Source organism: Leucopleurus acutus, assembly GCF_964270905.1.
Source record: "Leucopleurus acutus genome assembly, chromosome: 4".
NCBI classification, from domain to species: domain Eukaryota; kingdom Metazoa; phylum Chordata; class Mammalia; order Artiodactyla; family Delphinidae; genus Leucopleurus; species Leucopleurus acutus.
Window position 1 is genome coordinate 111,252,813 of NC_139146.1, and position 20,434 is coordinate 111,273,246.

Genomic DNA, 20,434 nt, shown 5'->3' on the forward strand with positions numbered 1-20,434 from the left:
GCAGATAAAATGCAAACATGAAACCAGGGGGGTGATATATAGATAATTTTACAATTTCAATCTTTTAGTTACCCTCAAAATCACTAAGCCTCCACACTAAACGTCTAATAGCCTTTATCTCTATGCAACAGGATTAGGAAGGGTCTCGCATTCTCTCTGTGATGTTTCTCTGCGTTGTTTGGACTTTTTTTACAACAGAAGTAAACTAATTCTGTAAGCAGAAAAAATAACTGTTCCCTTATCATTTTTTTTTGTAAGTGAAAATCTAAGAAAGAAACTCAGATTCTACAAAATGTATTAACAGACCCCAAGGCAAGGCAGGAGGAACAGATACAGAGAACCAGCATCATCTAGCTTTTCCTCTGTCCTTGCAAAACAGAGGTAAGGCCGATGCCTCCTCAGCTGTGGTCAGTTCTCCCTCACAAGTGCCAAGGGCCTCCACCCACCACACTGGGCTGTAGAGTATTTCTTTTCCTGTTATTGTCAGGACGGTTGATGTAACACTCTGTGTTCCTCGCCAGCTTTTCCTGACAAGCGTCACAGTGTGTGAAGAACTTCACGGTGAGAAAGGGCTTGCTGCGGCAACATGCATGGACCTAGAGATTGAGATTATTACACTAAGTGAAATAAGTCCGAGAAAGATAAATATTATATGATTTCTAAATCATACAATATTTAGTGGAATCTATAATTTCTAAATATATAATATTTAGTGGAATCTAAAAAGTAGTACAAATGAACTTATTTACAAAACAGAAACAGACTCACAAACATAGAAACAAATTTATGGTTACCAAAGGGGAAGGCGGAGTGGGAAGGGATAAACTGGAAGTATGGGATTAGTAGATGCACACTACTACATATAAAATAGATAAACAACAAGGATTTACTGTATGGCACAGGGAACTATAGTCAATATTTTGTAATAAACTATAATGGAAAAGAACTGAAAAAAGAATATAGATATATATATGTGTGTGTGTATATATATATAATACTGAATCAATTTGCTGTATACCTGAATCTAACACAATATTGTAAATCAACTATACTTCAATTAAAAAAAAAGGATTTGCAACCTCGTTTATTTATTAGAGTGAAGAAAATCATCTCAGAATTATGAACTCCAAAAGAGCCAGTCAGTGTGAGTGAACAGACGGTTAACTGCCCAAGTTTATCTTGCCTGGTTTGTATCCAGCTTAGCCAAAAAAGTCCAAAGACAAGGGGAAGAGTTCCCAGAAAGAAGGAAGGCAAAATCTTTCCCAGAAGGGAGGGTAAGACTAGCTGTCCTCATGACAGTCTGATGTGAACTTGTTCCTCCAAGTTTCAAGTGGATGACGAAGTTCCGGGATGGAAATAAACATTTGGTAGACTGGAGTCCTTCGCTAAACAAAGCAAATGAAAACCTACTAACAGAACAATCCCTGACAGCTTGCTAGAGCCACAGTGACAGCAGGTGTTGTGACAACCCAGGATTCTCCTCCACCCCCATCACTGGCCTCTCCCTGGTTACTCTTAGTTGAGTCAACACTCAAACAAGTCTCAGACCACCTTGGATTCCATTCAAATCGTGCTCTCAAGAGTGTTGGTTTTTCCTGTACCTTTAACATGTCTCTTTTCTTCCCCTGCTAAACGGCTGTCACGGAACCCACTGTAAATCCCAGAGTGGATGGTGTGGGGTGGTGCGTGTGCATATGTGTGTGTGTGTGTGTGTGTGTGTGTGTGTGTGTGTGTGTACACATTAAGTAGGGAAGGGGAATGAGAGAACAGAGGGGAGTTTATAAATGCAGCTGCCAACATTTCTAAAACAGTTGCTTCTTTATTTTTATCTCCTTCCCTGACATTCAGCTCAGAGAAGGACGATTATCATTGCTAAAATGCTGCTTACTGGAAGTCTCCAGGAATCAGGTGCTGTGCTAGGGCTTTATGGACAGGATCTCTAAGCCTTACACTGGCCCTGCAAGGTACGAATTCCCATTTTGCAGATAAGGAAATGTTGGCACCGGCTTTCTCAAACTCACAGAGCCAGTAAGTCAAGTGAAATCCCACCAAGTCTAGGTCTGTGGGTTTGCAAAGCCCATGCATGGCCACTCTAGCAGCTGCCTCACCATCGCACCCTCAGGGTAGAGCTGCCAGATTTAGTGAATAAAAACAAAGGATGCCCAAGGATGTCCCAAATATTGCATAGGCCATGTCAAAAATGCTTTAATTCTTAGGATGCAATGCTGAAGGATTCAGGGGCAAAGTGCTGTAATATCTGCAACTTGCATTAAAATAATTCAAGAAAAAGTGTATGAGAGAGAGATGACGTCTATATGGGAGGATGCTAACAACTGATAAATTGAAATGAATCAAAATATTGCACAGACATACTCACTAAAATATCATTTGTAGTTTATCTGAAATTCAAGTTTAACTAGACATCCTGCATTTTATCTGGCAACCTCCCCTAGAAAGACCGTGAAACTGTAGAGAAACCATCACTTGGGCTCCGAGACCTTCCTGGGCCACTAGCCAACCCTGTAACCAGCAGAGTTTTCCACTTATGCTAAATTAACAATCAGTGCAAGGTCCCAAATCAGTTTTACAATGTGACTTTGGATACTGCAGAACATGATGAATCGTTCCAGGCATAATATGGTGGCACTACCATCAAAAGAGGTATTGGAAAGATGATCAAGTTACATGGTCAGTCTGTCGTGTCAACAGCCAAGTTAATCATTTGGACCGAAAAACTTACCTTTCAATTAATTAGCCAATATGTATATAATGAGAGCTTTCTCTATGCCCAACAAGCATAGGCCCTGTTTCAAGAAGACATTTAGCTAAGGACACAAAATTGACCTGTATGTAACAGTGCAGGGCCCAAAGAGGGGCTTATGCCTGAAATTATTTGGATCATTTCAACTGTATGGATTCATCCTAAAATCCCCATCTGGATACCTCACAGGCTGCTCAACATCAACGTGACCGAAAAAGGGACTCATGATCGTCTCCCGTAATCAATCACTCAGTCCTGTTGAGTTTACCTCCTCCTCTTCTCCACTTCTATTCCTGTGCCTGTTTCATCACCGGCGGGGACTGAGACAATACTGTTCAGTATTAGCTAGTCTCCTAATAGGTAATTAGGTAACAGGTAGTCTCCTAACTGGTCTCCTTCTGTCCAGCCTTGGCCCTTTCAAAGCTATTATCCACATCAGCTTCCAGAGAGTTCTATCAGGACAGACACTCTCCCTACTGCTCACAGGATAAAGTCTGACGCTCTTGACCTGACGCAGCCCATCACCTGCCATCCTCTGTCATCCCCTGACAGGTCCTTTGAGCACCAGCAACACTCAACTGCCCACCTTCCCCCAGGTATGGGCTGGATTAGCTGCTTCTCCTGAGAGCTGACATGAGTTGGTACAGCCACAAGATACAACACAACCAAGCCAGCCTGACACAGCTCTTTCTGGAAGGCAGCACAAGGATGGCTGCTGAACCAGCTATGCTGGTATAAGCCACGTCCAGATGATAAAAATAAGCACTCAGGGAATTGCATTAGGCTTGATGGGAGTAAGTAATACTTTAAAGGAAACTTTCAGGCTTCAAGAGCACTGCTGTTGTTCTTTTAGTTCAACAAAGTGCTACTTAATAATTAAACACAAACTCAGCATCCATGTTGCCATCTACACCGTCTAAATTCACCCAGAGATGATGCAGACCAACTTTGAGAACCTGATCTAATAGCATGTGGGTGATTCTCACTGGATTCCAGATTAATAAAACTCACCATATATCAAAACGCCAGTTGGTTTGCATTATTTCAAATATTTCTCCCTGAAATTAAGCAAACCCAATGCAGACTCTTATTAATTAATTAATGTAAGTAATTAATGTATATAATTTGCACTATTTACCTTTTTAAATTCTCTGTTGAGGGAAAAGAAATACACTGCCATTAACATTTTACCCTTATTCTCTGACCTTATTTTAACTCAAGAACAAATGCCTTGGCTTTTTTTTTTTTTTTAATGTCACTGTTGTTGAACTCATTTTGCTTTAATTGCAACTCCAACGATTTCGGCTAATGAGATCTGACAGTTGAGGTTCAAATGTTAGTCTATGTGTAAGCTGCTACTCTGTCTATAAAATGACATACAAGGGGGGCTTCCCTGCTTCCCTGGTGGCTCAGTGGTTAAGAATCCGTCTGCCGATGCAGGGGACACGGGTTCAAGCCCTGGTCCGGGAAGATCTCACATGCCGGAGAGTAACTAAGCCCATGTGCCACAACTACTGAGCCTGCACTCTAGAGCCCACGAGCCACAACTACTGAGCCCATGAGCCACAATTACTGAAGCCCACGCGCCTAGAGCCCATGCTCCACAACAAGAGAAGCCACCGCAAAGAAGAGAAGCCCCCGCTCGCCACAACTAGGGAAAGGCCGCGCGCAGCAACAAAGACCTAATGCAGCCCAAAATAAACAAATAAATAATTTATATATATAAAAAAAAAACTTGACCCTTAAGAAAAAAATTACATACAAGACAAGAAGATGGAAGAGTTATCCTGAAAAAGCTCCTGCTACAAAATACACACTAGAGGACTTTTTAAACGCTTCCAGGTAATTACAAATGTGAAACCAAGGTTGAGAACTGCCAGCCTAAAGAAAAAGCAGCCACCAGACAGAAATTTAATCAAAAGGACCAGGTGAAAATTGGGGAAATATATGTGGATTCCAGCCAGCGGGGTGTTGGGGGGAAGAGGCTGAAGGAGTGGATGAGAGAAAGTGTTTTAAGATGTGAATAAATAAGAAGTGTGGCCGTGACAATCATGCTGGGTTCTGTGTATAACCTGTGGAGCCAGTCATTCTTTTACAACCTGTTTGGTTGTGATTATATCTCTCAAAGATGAAATAAGTAATGTTCTACGTCTGCTCTTCCCTCCATTACTGTGGACTATCAGAGATATAGTATTAAAAGTAATATCCTTAAAATGGGACTTGCAAGAGTAATGATTACATTCCCATAACAATGGCATTCTGCCTTGCTTTCTCTAGAAAGAGTATAAAACCAGATGCCACAGGAGCCCCGTGGGAAAGGTCAATGAGTGAAGCAGGTACAGGTTTGTACATATTTGCAGGCCAAATCCCAGCAATAATATTCACTTCTACACAGAAATATGGCCTCCCATTTTTGTTAAACACAGGCTATCTTTCATTTTCCTTCTTTTGGTAAAGAGCATCAAACACAAACATATTTCTCTACTCTGTGAAAGACAGCAGAGCAAGCACCGTGACAAAGGGCATTTTCACTGAGCCTTGCAGTCAGGGGACAACAGGGGTGTGACCGTGGTGGGAACAGGGAGGGAGGTTAGCAGCCTCTATTCTGCCCAGGCTGCTGCCACAGAGGACTGTGATGGGGTCAGCGCTGGAAAACAGCCACATGTTTCCGGAGAAGCTGGAAAGCTGGATAATTTGGTGAATTTTCCAGATTTTAAAGGTATAAACTATTAGTGAGGCAAACGTGACCACTGGCCTACAGAGCGGAACAAAAATGTGAAGCTAAATAACAATATACAAACAAAATCATCCTGAAGATGTTAATTTTCGTTCTTCCATTCATCCACACAATGTTTAATGACCATCTTTTTTTTTTTTTTTTTTTACAGTATGCGGGCCTCTCACTGCTGTGGCCTCTCCCGTTGCGGAGCACAGGCTCCAGACGCGCAGGCTCAGTGGCCATGGCTCACGGGCCCAGCCGCTCCGCGGCATGTGGGATCCTCCCGGACCAGGGCACGAACCCGTGTCCCCTGCATCAGCAGGCGGACTCTCAACCACTGAGCCACCAGGGAAGCCCTGACCATCTATTTTGTGTGACATTCATTCAGCAGGTTGGGAAGAGGATACAAAGCTACATAAGGCAGGACCCCTACCTTCAAAGAGAGCTTTCAGGCTAGCTTTAAATACTAAATTGTGTCATATGAATAGAAAATCCCTGGCAGGGCTGAAGCTAGAGGGGAATTATCAAGGAATTCAATTATGGAGCTGCTTACGTTCTAGTCTAGTTTGTTTCACATGCAGGAAAAGACAGGAGATTTGCTGAACCTGCATCACCAATGGCCCAAACTACTATCCTTCACACTGGACTAATGAAACGAAAAGGACATATGAATATATATTGAATTGGCCAAAAAGTTCGTTCGGTTTTAAGTACACATAAAAGACACATTTTTCATTTTCACCAAGAACTTTATTGAACATTCACTAACCAAATGAACATTTTGGCCAACCCAATAACAAACTAAACAAAATCCTGGTGGTTTGAAAACATTAATAATATAGCTTCCAAACTGGCCTTACAGAAGTAAAGCAGAGACATTATGTTATTTTTTAAATTATTCTAAAAATCAACAAAATTAATTAAATGAAAACCAGATCAGTAGTTCTCGAAGGGTGGTCTGAGGACCTCTGGGGGTCCCCAAGACCCTCTCAGGGGGTTCCCCAAGGTCAAAACTATTTCCTTAATAATACTAAGACATAATCTTCCTTTTTCACTCTCATTCTTTCAGGAGCATACAGAGGAGCTTTCTAGAGGTCACACAGCTTGTAATGATGTCATCGCTCTGACAGCTAACGGAATATGTGTTTGTGTATTCTTGTGTTTTAAAAATGTATCCGTTTTAATTTCTAATATTGTAAATAATAGATATAACCCACAGAAATATAGGTTCTTTGGGGTCTTCAATAATTGTTAAGAAAATAAAAGGGTCTGAGCCCCAAAACTCTGAATTAGATCATAAATTCCATAAGAGTAAGGACTGTGTCTCATTTACTACTGTATCCATAGCTCTTAGCACACCGCCTCACAAATGGTTCACACTCATTAAATATTGATATTTGCTAAATAAACAGATGACTGCCAAAGAATATACCTAAAAGTGCTTTTGGATATAGAGAGCAAACACTGAAAGTAGCCTTTATTTTCCTCGGTTGCTTTTGACTAGTTACCAGCTTTGATAAAAAAAAACAGTCGCTTCATGTAATGTATCATGTATATAGAGTATATATATTGATGATATAGGCCATTAATGCCCAGTCACTTGGCCAACATCCTGTGTTTTCATTAATGATCTTATAATCCCACCTGCTGATTCCTCCCTGGGAAACAAGCAAGTGTCTGGCAGAACAGATGGCCCCTTCGCTGCGGCCCGACAATGAAATCTTGTACTTTATTCAACAAGAAAACAAAAACGATTCTCACAATCTAGAACCTTCCCCTCCCTCCCTAAAGATATGTCCTTTAATGTAAACGTGCAGAATAATAGTAATTACTAAGAGTAATGGCCCTCAACTAGAATTATCAACTCTTTTATATGTTAGTCATACCAGTTGAAATTAAAAATAAATACAGCAAATTAAAAATAAATTAAAAATAAACAGAAGCACCCCATTTCTGTAAAGTATATGTATTACTATATATGCACAATGAAAACATGTGGATTAATCAACAATATATGTAACAGTGGTAATCTTTCTTTTATTAATTTTTATTGTCTGACTTTTTACAATGGCATGTATTTTTTTTACCAGAAAAATAAACAAAAATAAAGACTAAAATACAAAGTTAAAAAAAAAAAAAAAAGAATTGTCATCTCAAGGAGTGAAGACATGGGTTAACATAATCACCATCCAAACCAGTCACAGACTTCATGGTTAGTTCTTTGACCTGGGTGCTGTTCCTAAGGACTCTGATTCAGCAGGGCTGGTGGGGTCTCTATTTTTTAAATTTCCATAGGTGATTCTGATGTGGTTCCCTAGAGTCTAGGGACAACACTGAGAACTACTGGTTTACTCCATTGTCTTAACCATTAGTAATGAATGCACGCACGGTCACCATGAATTTAGTAACAGCTGAAAGAAACCTAATATGATTTTGATGTCACCAGATCATGTTTCTAAAAGCCAGGGAGGAGTCGGATAATTTTGCTTATGAGTTCAAGAATCTGGCAAGGATACGGCCTCTGTTTACAGATCTATGGTTTCTGCTTGTGCTGAGCCAATCACATGACTCTATCACGAATCTGGAAGGAAGGAACTGAGAGATGAAGCATGTTCATGGGAGGCTCAGCAGCTGAAGAGTCATATAGGGTCAGGGCTGGGGAAGGTCCAGATGAGGAAACAGCCTGGGCCAGAGGAAACAGAGGAAGCTGGTTGGTGGGAAAAGCAGAGGAACGCGTGGGAGACACAGAGTGTGCCTGGTCCTGCTGACTTTCCAGTTTCTACTGGATTGGCAGGAGGCCTGACTGTGCTGTGGTTCTTACCCTTCGATTTCTATGAGCTTCCTCTTCCGGCTTTATAAAAAGCCGGCTAGCTCTTTTTTTTTTTGAGGTACGCGGGCCTCTCCCTGCTGTGGCCTCTCCCGTTGCGGAGCACAGGCTCCGGACGCGCAGGCTCAGCGGCCATGGCTCACGGGCCCAGCCGCTCCGCGGCATGTGCGATCTTCCCGGACCGGGGCACGAACCCGCGTCCCCTGCATCGGCAGGCGGACTCTCAACCACTGCGCCACCAGGGAAGCCCCTACGGCTAGCTCTTTCCTGAGCTCGCGTGAGGGTGCCTCGTTTCCTCAGAGAGCATTGCCCCTCTTTAATGCCAAGAAGTGGAGGACGATGTGATATGTGAGGGTAGAATTTTCTGTCACCACGAATCTTTTGAAAGGAAAGAAGGTGCTAGTAACTGCTCCGGGATAACAGGTGTAAATAAGCCAGAACTGTCACAGGCAACGTATCCAGTGCCACATAGGTGTAAAGGTAATTCGATACCCACCACCATCCATTTCAAAATTGACACAGTCTCAGTTTCCTTGACTAGAAAATAACAGATTAAGTGATGCCTAAGGTTTTTTTCTTAATCTAAGATTCTATGTCTTCTTAACTCTGAAAAGAGACAGCTAAGGAGATGAGGTAGCCGGGCAAGAAGGAGCCCTTTAAGATTACATATACTTGATGGTCTTTACATAAACAACAATGAAGATGTTTTACTCATTTGACTTTAAAAAAGACCCCACATATTCACCAATCAATGTTACTTGGTTAAATTATCAGTGATTATATTTTATTTCTTGAGGCACTAGAACAACTCCAAAGTTGCTTTGGCTCCCGATGGAGGCCAGCTGGTACCTGCCCAGAGACTCAGGTTCTGGCAAAGGGTAAGGGAATCTGTCCCGTTTGTCTCATCGCTGAGACCTAAGGCTATCGTTCTTCCTTGGTCTGTGAATAGGAAGCAAAGTGTCAACAGTCTCTTGCCCTCTCACTGCTTCCCTTGCCAGCCCATCTCTTATTAGCCAGCCCTGACTTTGGCCAGCTCTGTGTCCTAATTTCTGGGAGATGTTTAAACCGTCAACAAGCCTAAAGGCAAATTTAATATCCTGAGCTGCAGAGTTGTTCTCAAGCACAGGTCGTATGCCTGTGTCATAGAATCTCAGAAATTTGAAGCTAGAAGGAACTTTACTATATAAGCTTCAGTTCCTAGATGAGAAACGAATAGCTGGAAACAATAACAAATGTTTACTGTTGTCTGTACAAATATGTTGCCTATACAAATAACAATAACAAAGTCAGGTGCTTGGGAGGGACTGTGCTATATGCTTTCCATCAATCCTTTTATTTCATTCTTGCACCAACCCAAAGGTAGGCATTCTTATTACCCCCATTTTCAAGATGAGGAACCTAAGGGTTTGAGAGGTTCAATACTTTGCTACTTGGCTTGTCCAGTTTAATCCAAGTATTTGTTAGTGACAGAAAATGGAGTTTTAACCAAGTTCTGCTGATTCTTAGGACACTGTTCTTTCAAGTAAAATGATCAAAAGTGAGGCAGCGGGCTTTTTAGCTACCTACCATGTACCAGGCACTACACCAGGTGTCAGAACAATTAGCAGGATTACCAGATGAAATGTCACATTAAAATCCTGCCCTTCCAGGTTCTAGGGAGGAAAAGAGATTGCTAGGTCTCTGCAAAGCTCTTTCTTCAGGGAGGTTAAAATGCTCGACAGAGAAGGCCTGGTTAATGCTCAGAGTATCCCCCAGGATGTGGGTGTGGGCCAAGGAGGGAAGCATTACTCTGCCTCTTCTGCAATTGAGAAAAGTAGAGAGAAACAATTACAGGGCTTGCCCAATGCAAGGCATAATATAACAAGCCAAGAATGGAACTAAACTGTCTTGGTTCCTTCCACTCTATCCAATGGCCAAAATTAAAATCTCCCTTCAATCACCCTTGGCTACTGTGGGATCAAAGATAATTACCACATGAGACAAATTCTTCTAATAGGAATTATGTTACTAAGCTTCTCACAATTAACCCAACCTACTCATTTGATTTTCATCCTTTTTCTCTCTTCTCTTTTTGATGTAGACAAGACAGGACACAGGCTTCAGATGAAAAAATTAAGAACTGGGAGTATCAGAGTGGATTATATTACAAGTATCTTAAAGTCAAGTTATGAATGAATTTTCCATAACAACATTAATGGAAAGAATGATGGCAGCCATGACTGATCACCTATTCCGTGCCTGATACTGTGCTCCGATTACCTCACTCGGTCTCACAACAGCACACACAGAGGCAGATCCTGGGTTTGTGTGAAGCTCGTACAGGGTGTGGGGGCCCTCCCTAAGAAAAGAACATTTTGGATACAGAATTAGGTAGAAGGCTTTGGAAGGGCCTGTGCAAGCGAGGAACCCAAAGCGTGAGCTTCGTGACCTTCGTGGTAAACGCACCGCTGTGCCCAAGATGGCTAACATCCTCACTTCTCCAAGGAATGAAATTGAGGCTCAGAGAAGTAACTTGCCCAGAGGCAGAAGGCTTGGAAATGTCAGGGCTACGATTTGAACATAGGGTGCCTGACCTCAAATCTCATGTATTTTTTCTTTGCTTACGTGCCTTCTAACGAAAATAAAACTGGTATCATTTACAAATAACAATACATACTAACCATACCCCATGAAAAGTACACTCATTTTCTCTAATAATTCTTATAGTCCTTCTATCTACGGGAGTTGTTATGATCCCCATTTACAGATGGAAAAACCTAAAATCAAGAAAGGTTATGCACCAGCCAAAGGTAACCTAGCTAGTACACAGGGGAGCCAGGATTCATGCCCACGAATTGACCTGCAGAGACCTTCCTCTTTCCCGCCACCTCTTGCTACCATCCTACAGGTGATCCAGGAAAGCAGAATGGTAATGATGGTAATGCGTGACCTCTGGTTGCCTTACAATATTCCCACACCTGTCCACAGAAACTAGCCTTGTCATTTAGTTTCACATACCACATTGTGCGATATTCCTTAACAGGGTGAGGCAAGTCTGAAAGTTCACTTCCTCTGTACTATAATTTATCAGTCAGATCAGAGTCCATTCCTCATGGAGAAAACCACCTTTAAAAGCCTATTACCAAATATCAACACCAACTCAAGCCCCAGCCAAGCTGCCTTACAGCCCACACCGCCCGGCATCCTCCCTGCGCACCGCCCACGAATGTACACCCACAGAGCATCAGAAGGCTGATAATATCTGAGACACGGCGGAGATCACTCAACCTACAGGGCTCTCCTGAAACAGCCTTTCAAAGCCACACAAGACAATTCAATTGGCTGCAATTGGATTGCTTAACTCTAGTTACCCAAGCAAGAGGTTACCTCCTTAAACAATCTTGCCATGGATTTGCAGGTGGACAAGCGTGCAGAGATTCAGTTTAGTTTTTTCTTTGAACATGGGTGCTCAGAGAAAACAATGAATGGCCTTTGAGCAGCTCAGACAGTGGGCCTTGTCTCCCACTGGCAGTGTGAACTTTAAAAAAATTAAACTATACTTTGCCGTGGCATTTTTTTTTAAGTTGCCTCTAACCGTCAGATTTCAAGTAACTGATGGCCTTTAGAAAAGCCTCTATTAAAGGAATATGTCTTTTGCCACCTGGAACGAAACAATTTTGCTAACGGGGAGTGCAGTGATCAATCTTGGAGGAGGCCCGGGGCTTTTATTATCTGGCCAACGGCAAGTGTCAACCAGTGGAAGAAATTAGGCATGCAGTTGTGGGTGCTAACAAGAAAGGCTGCTCCAATAATCTTTTTTTAAAGGAAAAAGCGATCCCATTAACTCTCTCTGGTTCCTCTTTCCACACAGGTTGGTGGGTGTGGGTGAAAGGGCAGGAGAAATGACTACTGGTGAAGTCATAGGATGGAGACATCTGAAATGACCAGCTCTCCAGCATACACATCTCGGGGGAAGAGATGGGCTCAGATTCTTTTAAGGATCTAAATGCATCTCTGCCTGAAGCTTACGGCTGTTTGAGAAGAGCAAGAATCCACGGTGAAACAAAGCAACACAGACTGCTGGTACAAGGTATCAAACATCTAAGCTGGCCGGTAAGCACAGACTCTGATGGACTGGAAAGTCACCCAGCCCAAAGGCCTGGCCTGGCTACCAAGCGTGGGCTCAGCCCAGGAAGGCAAGGACACAATAGACCACACACCCGCTTCGCATCCCACCCCACATCACTTCCAAGGCCACAGCAAGCAGCCAACACACCTGTGGGGTCTTTCATTTAGTTTTGTTTCTTCATGAAGTGGGAGAGAAATGAGTTTGGGCCCAACAGAAATTGGGGCGTAGGGAGGGCCCGGGGTGGGCGGGGATGCAAACAAGAGAAGAGAAGTGAATTCTTCAAAAGTCTAGATCCGTAGTCTCGTTTACCATTCTAAAAGGAACAGAAGTGTTCTCATTCCTCTCCTCCTTCTTTAACCCTTACCAACCCACCCCAAGAAAACAAGGAGGAGAGCAGGGCTCTAGTCTAGAGGGTTCGCCGGGGTGCAGATCCTCCCTGCACAAGGTTTAGCAGAGGGAGGGTGGGCTGGAAGTGTCCTCCCAAACACACGCGCGCGCGCGCACGCACACACACACAGCCGGCCACGCCTCACCTTCTCGATCGTCTGGTCCACGGCCTTCTGGAAGACTCTGGCCACCAGCAGCGTGACACTGGTCACCAGCAGAAGCAGAGACAGCGTCCCCACGGCGTAGAAGCAGCACCTGCCCATTCCGCGCACCGCTCACGGGCCCGGCGGCCGGCGACTGGACGGGAAACAGGGAGGGAGGGAGGCGCCGCCGCAGTAGCGGCCGGAAGACCCGGGACCCTCGGGCGCCTGCGGCCCGGCCGATGCGCCTGGCTCCCGGCTCCGCGGCGGGACAAGCGCGGCCCCACTGCCCCCGGCCGGCCGATGGGGAGTGGAAGGCGCGCTTTGGTTTCGCTTTCCCTGACCGGGGCAGCCGCGACGCCCTTGTGGCGCAGCTCGCGAGGGAAAGGGAGCGCGCAGGGCGGGGACGCTCGCCGGCCGGGCTCTCCGCAGCCCCGGGAGGCGACAGCCGGCAACTGCGCGGGGAAGCGGGCGGGGCGGAGGCTGAGCCCGCAGTCATGTGCCCCGCAGCGGCTGCCGCGATTCGGCCCGCGCGACCCGCGGTCAGTCCCGGCGGCCCCCCAGCGCCAGCGGCTCCCTGATCCCCGCCCGGCAGCGCCCCCCGCCCCCTCGTCGCAGGCCCCGCGGCCACCCCGGAAAATCGCCTGCCCTCCCCGGCTCTACCCCCTCCTCAGATACGAGCTGCGGGCCAAGCACGGGGGATTCAGGATGCATACGACACTGCGCCTGCTCTAGACGAGCTCACAAGTTAGCGGGGACACTGTGAACCGCAATTAAGGCGCAATGTAACATTGACGAGGTGCGTGCTGAGATCTGTGCCTACCACACCTCTGCCCCGGCGACCTAGGACCTCACAGTTGAACTGGGCCTTGGAGGATGGGTAAGGGTTTGTTTTGTCACGTGAGGGGTGTGTGCAAGGGAGGGAAGAGGTATTTGGAGGAGAAGAAAAAGCTGTGCTCAGACACTGGGGGTGAAAAGGCAAGATTGTAGGAGGAAAGAAGTTACTTTTGACTCTAGGCTCAGGTGTGCAGTGTAGGATGAGAGGTGTGGAGGCCCCTTGGGGTCAGACTTTCAAGGGCTCTTGTGTCCCATAGGAGAGCTGAGACTTTATCCCTGCTCAGTGGGGTCAGCAAGAGGCTTCAAGCAGGTGGCCCTGATGTTCTCATCTGCTTTGCTCACCAATATGTCCCAAGGCAGCCAGGCTAAAGTCCGCACTCAGCAGGGACTCAAGAAGTATTAGTTGAATGAACATCAACTATATGCTAGGCCTTGGCTAGGTGCTTACACACACCTATTTAATACCCACAGCAGCCTTGTGGCTGTTTGTCCCAGTTCCCCCAAGCCAGTGCCAGATGGGAGCACTTGGACAGGAAGCTGGACCTGGGATGCAGGTGTGGCCTTTGTGAAGGAGAGAGGTGAGGAGGGAAGGCTGAATGGAAGGGAGCATCTTATGCTACAGTGAAGCTCTAAGAAAGTTCAGCAAGGCCTTGGGGGAACCTAAGCCAAGCTGCCCTGTCCCGGGAGTCCAGCATCCCCCAGGAATAGGCTTCTTGTCATTAGGCCTGGGCTGGCGGCAGCCCTAGGAAACTGGCCTCTGTACCAAGCTGGGGATGAGAATCAGAGGATAGATTTTAGGGCTCAGCAGCTGGGACAGGGCCATCGGTCAGCTATGCTCTGCACTGCAAGTTCTGAGAGTATGTTTTCTTGGCCACTATGGTAGTAGTATTCCCGTTTTGCACACAAGGAAACCGTGGCTCTGAGAGGTGAGTAACCTAACAAGCTCAACCAGTTGCTGAGGGGTGAATCCTGCCTCGACCAGAATGCAGGCCCGGTGACTTCCAAAGCCCTCACTTTTTCTACCCAGTGCATTGCTGCCTCCCAGCTACCATCAGTGAGAATCTGGGAACAGGGGGTTCAGCTGGGAGACTTTGCTGACAACTTGGTGAGATGCTGTGATGCATTAAAAATGGTGGCAAATTCTTTGACACTCCTTCTGTTGAGAAGTGGGGTCTATACCATTTCCCTTGAGTTTGGGCTGGATTTAGGGATGGAAAGCACTAAATCACTGTATCCTGGAACTTCTTAAGATAGATCATAAACACCTTGCAGCTTCTCTCTGGGCCTCTGGAAATGGTAGCTCTTGGTGCCCTGAGCCACCACTAAGCTCAGCTCAGCTACCCTGAGGCCTCCATGCTGGAGAGAACAGGGGAGAGACCACAGGGAGATGCCCTGCCCACCCCCTGCTGTCCCCAACCATTTAAGTCATGGGCCCCAGGCACGTGGAGCAGAGTGGTCTCTGCCTTGCCCTGCTTGAAATGCAAAATAAAGGACTATTGTTGTTTTAAGCCACTATGTTTGGGCATGTTACTAGGTTTTAGATAACTGGAGCAGACCGTGAGGGCAGGCCTGAGCCCGTGACTCTGGCGGTGACAGTGGCTGCCCAATCCCAGTTCTACCCATCTGTAGCTACCAAAGGTCTTTGAGCAGCAGTCCCAGAGAACCAGGCCTGGGTGGAGTCTGGAATGACTCAGCTCCTCCAAACCTCACGGCCAGGATGCCTGGGCGGTCCCCAGTCCTCATGCCATCAGCAGCAGCCTTTCCCTACCCCCAATTCTGCCGTGATAATGGCCTGTTCTGACCCTGTCTCTGCTTTAGATTCCACCTGTCTACCTGAGCTCTGTCCTGAGCCCCAGTAACCCTCACTCATCCCCTTCCTGGGCACTGGTCGGGATCCTCTGCAGCCTGTGTGTGTCCTCTCCTGCATTAACTAGAAAAAAGATTTGGTAACCTGCTTGCTTGAGTACTTGGCACCCCGCGGTTCCTGCTAACATTGAACACCCCTCCCCCGTCTCCAGACTAAGACCAGCTTTTCTGTTTGCTGGCTGCATTCTGCAGGGCAAACTCCACGGTGACCCGCCCACTCCAGCCCTGGGCCACCAATCCCAGGGTGCTGTTCCTTCTCATTGTTCATTGAGGTCTCTTCTTGCCTCTTGTCTGGGCCACTAGGGGAGTAACAGACTGTAGGGATGGAGAGATGGACCCAGATTTGATAAACACATCTTGGGGTGGGGGGAGCATCTAAACCACAGTTTCCAACTCAGTTGCTCTCGGTGTACCTTCCCTTTGAGGCTCTCTCACTCCAGCAACGGCACTTGTCTCCACCTCGTCACGTGGTTGGTAAACTGCTTCCCCTTTAAAACTCTGGTCCAAACTGGACAAAAACCTCTTTCTTGGTTCCTCTTAGCACAGCTGACCAGACTAGCATTTTTAAAACGTACTAAACACTAAGAGAGAACAAAAAGGACCTAAATTACCGAAAATATAAACAGCTTAGAAAAACAAACAAACTCATGTTCCCAAAATAGCAATCTGTGATCCCACAGCAATTCTTTCCTAACGTAAAGAGCTGACGACTTTTGAGCTCCTGGCCTGGCTGTCTTTCTGTTCGGTTTCATCTTCTCCATCCCGTGGCAGCTACTGACAGGGACTTTGCCCAAAGCCCCCCAGATTCTCATACAAGCTTCCAGAGCTCCTGAGACCTCCTCCTCATTTCTGCTCTGTCGGATGCGTCACCTCCTTTGCTCACTGGCACTCTTACGTTTGGGTTTTTTTGTGCTGTTGAATCATCTCCCCTTCCAGATGAGCCTCCCTCTCTACATACAAGGGGTAGCTGCAGCATGGCAGGTACACGGACTATTAAGCTCCTCTCACACTCTGGAGGGTCAGACAGTGGAGGAAGGGGTCACTGATGCTACTGGTTGGATGGGGATACAGATGCCCTGGTAGGGAGACAGTCAGGAATTTCCCCAGGGACCCCTCTACACCTAAAATCAGAAGCACAAGAACTTGGGAAGAACAAGTGCCTTTGTGAATGAATGACTGTTGCTGCCCACTGCAAATGACACAATCATTCAGGACTCAGAAAAGAAAGAACTTCCTTCACAGAGTCTAAGACAGGCGCCAGGACAACAGACTGAGTCAGGGAGAAGCAAGAAGGACTCTTTGGGCCCCACCTTCAATTTAAAATATTGATATTATACTCAAAGGGGGTTAATCATGTAGTCACTGTACACGGTTATGTTAAAAGTGTTGATGTGTTCAATGTAAACATTTAGAATACGCCACAGTTGTTACAACCCTGTGTGGGAAATAATTTCTAAATATGACTGTCAGCAAGTCTCCCTTTCTTTGTAGGCTCCTGCAGCTCCTCCAGTCAAAGGTGGCGTTTATTCCCCTCCCTTTAAATCTGGGCTGGCCCTGTGCCCTGCCTGCACCAGTAGAATGTGCCAGAATTGATGGGAGTGTGCCCGTTCTAGGTCTAGGCAGCTCCTTCCTTTACCTTTTTGGTATCCAATCGCCATGTTAGAAGCTCAGATTAGACCGTTGGGTGATGAGAAGCCACGTGGAAAGAGACCCCGGAGAAGGAGAGGGGAATCACAGCTCATCCAAGCTCCCGGATGACTACAGCATATGCCACATGGAACAGAGGTGATGAGTTGTCCCGCTGAGCCCTGCCCACATTGCAGAATTGGGAGCCAATGCATGGCTGTGTATTAAGCAACTACCTTTTGGGGTGGTTTGTTATGACATAATGGATAACTGAAATACCATATTTTGTTATCTATTCGTTATTTTAGGAGCCTGAAAAAGGATGCAGGTGGCCCTAGGCCTTACTTACTTTGTGATCGGCCTGGCTCCAAGAGGTTATCTAAACTCTTAGCTTTCTTACTATGATTTGAAGGTGATCTAGAAAAGGTACCATCACACCCTAGTGATCTGGTATTTTTATTTCTAAATGTTTGTGGAGCATCCTTGACCCTGAGCAATGTTGGATCCATAAGAAAGAATTTCTGTCACCTCCCTTCCCACTTAACAAGCACCCCAAACTTCTCACATTTACACAACTTCTTTATGAGACCAGTTACAGGCTCCTGGATTAGAGCTGCTTTACCATTCATATGCTATCACACAGCAAATCAAGGCAGAGGGAATCCGGGAGGTTGTCCTGGGCCCATCTGCTGTCTCATCCAACCAAGAAATCTTATAGCTTCCCTGTTATCATCTTTGTACCCCAAGTGAGGGGAATCTTTTCTAGTTTGTTGGGTTTAGGTTTGGGTCTGATTCTGTTGGGGTTTGTGGGAAAATGAGAACCTCTCTCTTCAAATCCATGTTTCTTTTTTGTTGTTGTTGTTCCTCTAAGGCTGCAGAGTATTTGAAACAACAACTAGGAAGAGACAACTTTTTTGTCTTGTTCCCTTCCCTCCCCTGAAACCACAAGCAGAGTCTCTTCTGAGACTGGTTGGCGGGGCAGCGGGGTGGGTAGAGGGGGAGGCAGGGGAGCAAAAGAGGAAAAGAGAAATATTGGGCAAAAATCGGTTACTATGTCAACAATTCGACCTGCTGCTTGGACAATGTGCCAAGCGCCATGCTAGATCCCGGATTCGCGTTACTTCATTTAACACGCATAATGCCCCCTGAAGTAGACATTCTTTTGTCAGGACGAGGCAGCTGAAGCAAAGAGAGGTTGACAAAGTGGTCCAAAGTCACATGGCTCGTACGAAGCAAACTAGTCCTGAAGTCTGAGTCTGTCAGACACTCAAGCTGGGCTCTTAGCCACTTAACCATTGCTTGGGATTTCTGGCCTCGTGTTTACTAAGAGCAAAAGGAAAGCAGGGAAAATGGAAGAAGCTGTGGCAGTACCATCACTCTCGGTCACATGGGCAACCATGCCCCTCAGGAGCGGCAGTGGAGCAGAATTCACTGTTTGAGAGAGAGAATACTTCCGCCTGCCTGGACTTGATGGACTAGAATTGCGAGCCAGGAATGAGCTGCAGGTTCCCCTCAACCACAAGATGGCTAAAGATATAATCCTCAACGCATGCTCTCATGTGAAAAGCATTCTAATCTGTCGTCACTTTAGGTGGTTTGGTGGTGCTTTCTATAAGCAAACGAAGCTTGGGTTGTGTGTTTTGATAGCCGTTCAACTCAGTGTGGCAAGCCAGTGTATTATGAAATATCAGGGCTGTCTGATTCCTGCACATTATGAAATCTGTGCTAAGTAAACCACACAAGAGTTTACAGTTATTCCTTAATGATGTATTCCACGGTTAGAAGTTGTCTTATATGAGAAAGTCAACTTTACTCAGTATCTCTGAGTGGGAGTAGAACGGGGCAATGGGCGGTGAAGAGGGGACTGCGTGAGGGTCAGTGTTCGGCTGGGGACAGGGTGCGGTAAGGGTCGGGGTGCAGGTCAAGGAATTAGCCTATGGAAAGGGTAAAAATAAGAGCTGCGTCTCACCTCTAGCCTAGTGCCCACAGGACTCCTGGCCACTGCACTGACCACATTCCCTGAGTCTCTCTAAAATTGTCACTCAGAAGCCTCCTGTAAGGGTCCAACTTCAAAGAAGATTGTTAATCAGTTAACTACTGGTTTAGAAACATTTCCAATTCTCTGATAAACAGCAAACACTCTCTCTTTTTAGCCTCAGTGAAGAATGTTTCAGAATATTCAGGATAAGGGATTGCTTCAACTTCATTACAGGCTCTCTTGAGCAGCACTCTTTATCTGCGTTTCTAATTAAACCAGAGGAGACAAAGATACCAACCATGGTTCCTCAAAAAGTTGAACATAGGGGGCTTCCCTGGTGGCGCAGTGGTTGAGAGTCCGCCTGCCGATGCAGGGGACACGGGTTCGTGCCCCGGTCTGGGAAGATCCCACATGCCGTGGAGCAGCTGGGCCCGTGAGCCATGGCCGCTGAGCCTGCGCGTCCGGAGCCTGTGCTCCGCAACGGGAGAGGCCACAACAGTGAGAGGCCCACGTACCGAAAAAAAAGAAAAGTTGAACATAGAATGACCATACATTCCAGAAATTCCATGCCTAGGTAGGTACCCAAAAGGATTGAAAACATACTCAAACGAATCTTTGTATACAAATGTTCATGGCAATACTATTCACAATTGCCAAAGGTGGAAACAAGCCAAATGTCTATCAGCCAGCAAATGGATAAACAAAATGTGGGAATATGTACAATGGACTATTATTCAGCCATAGCAAGGAATGAAGTACTGACACATACTACAACATGCATGAATCTTGTAAACAGTAGGCCAAGTGAAAGACAGACTCTAAAGGCCACATATTGTATGATTCCATTTACGTAAAACAATCCAGACTAAGTAAATCCCTAGAGACAGAAAACAGATTGGTGGTTGAGGGAATAAGGAATGACTGTTTAATGGGTATGGGGCTTTCTTTTGGGGTAATAAAAAGTTCTGGAACTAGACAGAGATGGTAGTTGTACAACGATGCAATTATACTGTCACTGAATTGTGCACTTTAAAATGGTTAGTTTTATGTTATGTGGATTTCACTTCAATAAAAACTGCAAATCACAGGGGAATTTTATGAGGAGATGGTAGTGTATAAGATGTATAGATATCAAATACTTCCAAGGATTTTTTTTTCTTTCTCATATACCATTTCTGATTTCAG

General features: G+C 45.6%; 1 protein-coding gene across 1 annotated transcript in view; it reads right to left on the bottom strand.

Annotated features, from left to right (window-relative positions):
• The window catches only part of SCARB2 (scavenger receptor class B member 2), a 66,319-nt gene extending 53,039 nt beyond the window's left edge, over positions 1–13,280 (bottom strand). The window contains exon 1 of the mRNA XM_082837616.1: positions 12,949–13,280. Coding sequence (XP_082693742.1) covers positions 12,949–13,065 — 117 coding nt within the window. The 5' untranslated portion in view covers positions 13,066–13,280. The remainder of the gene's footprint in view (positions 1–12,948) is intronic.
• Between the last annotated feature and the right edge of the window lie 7,154 nt (positions 13,281–20,434).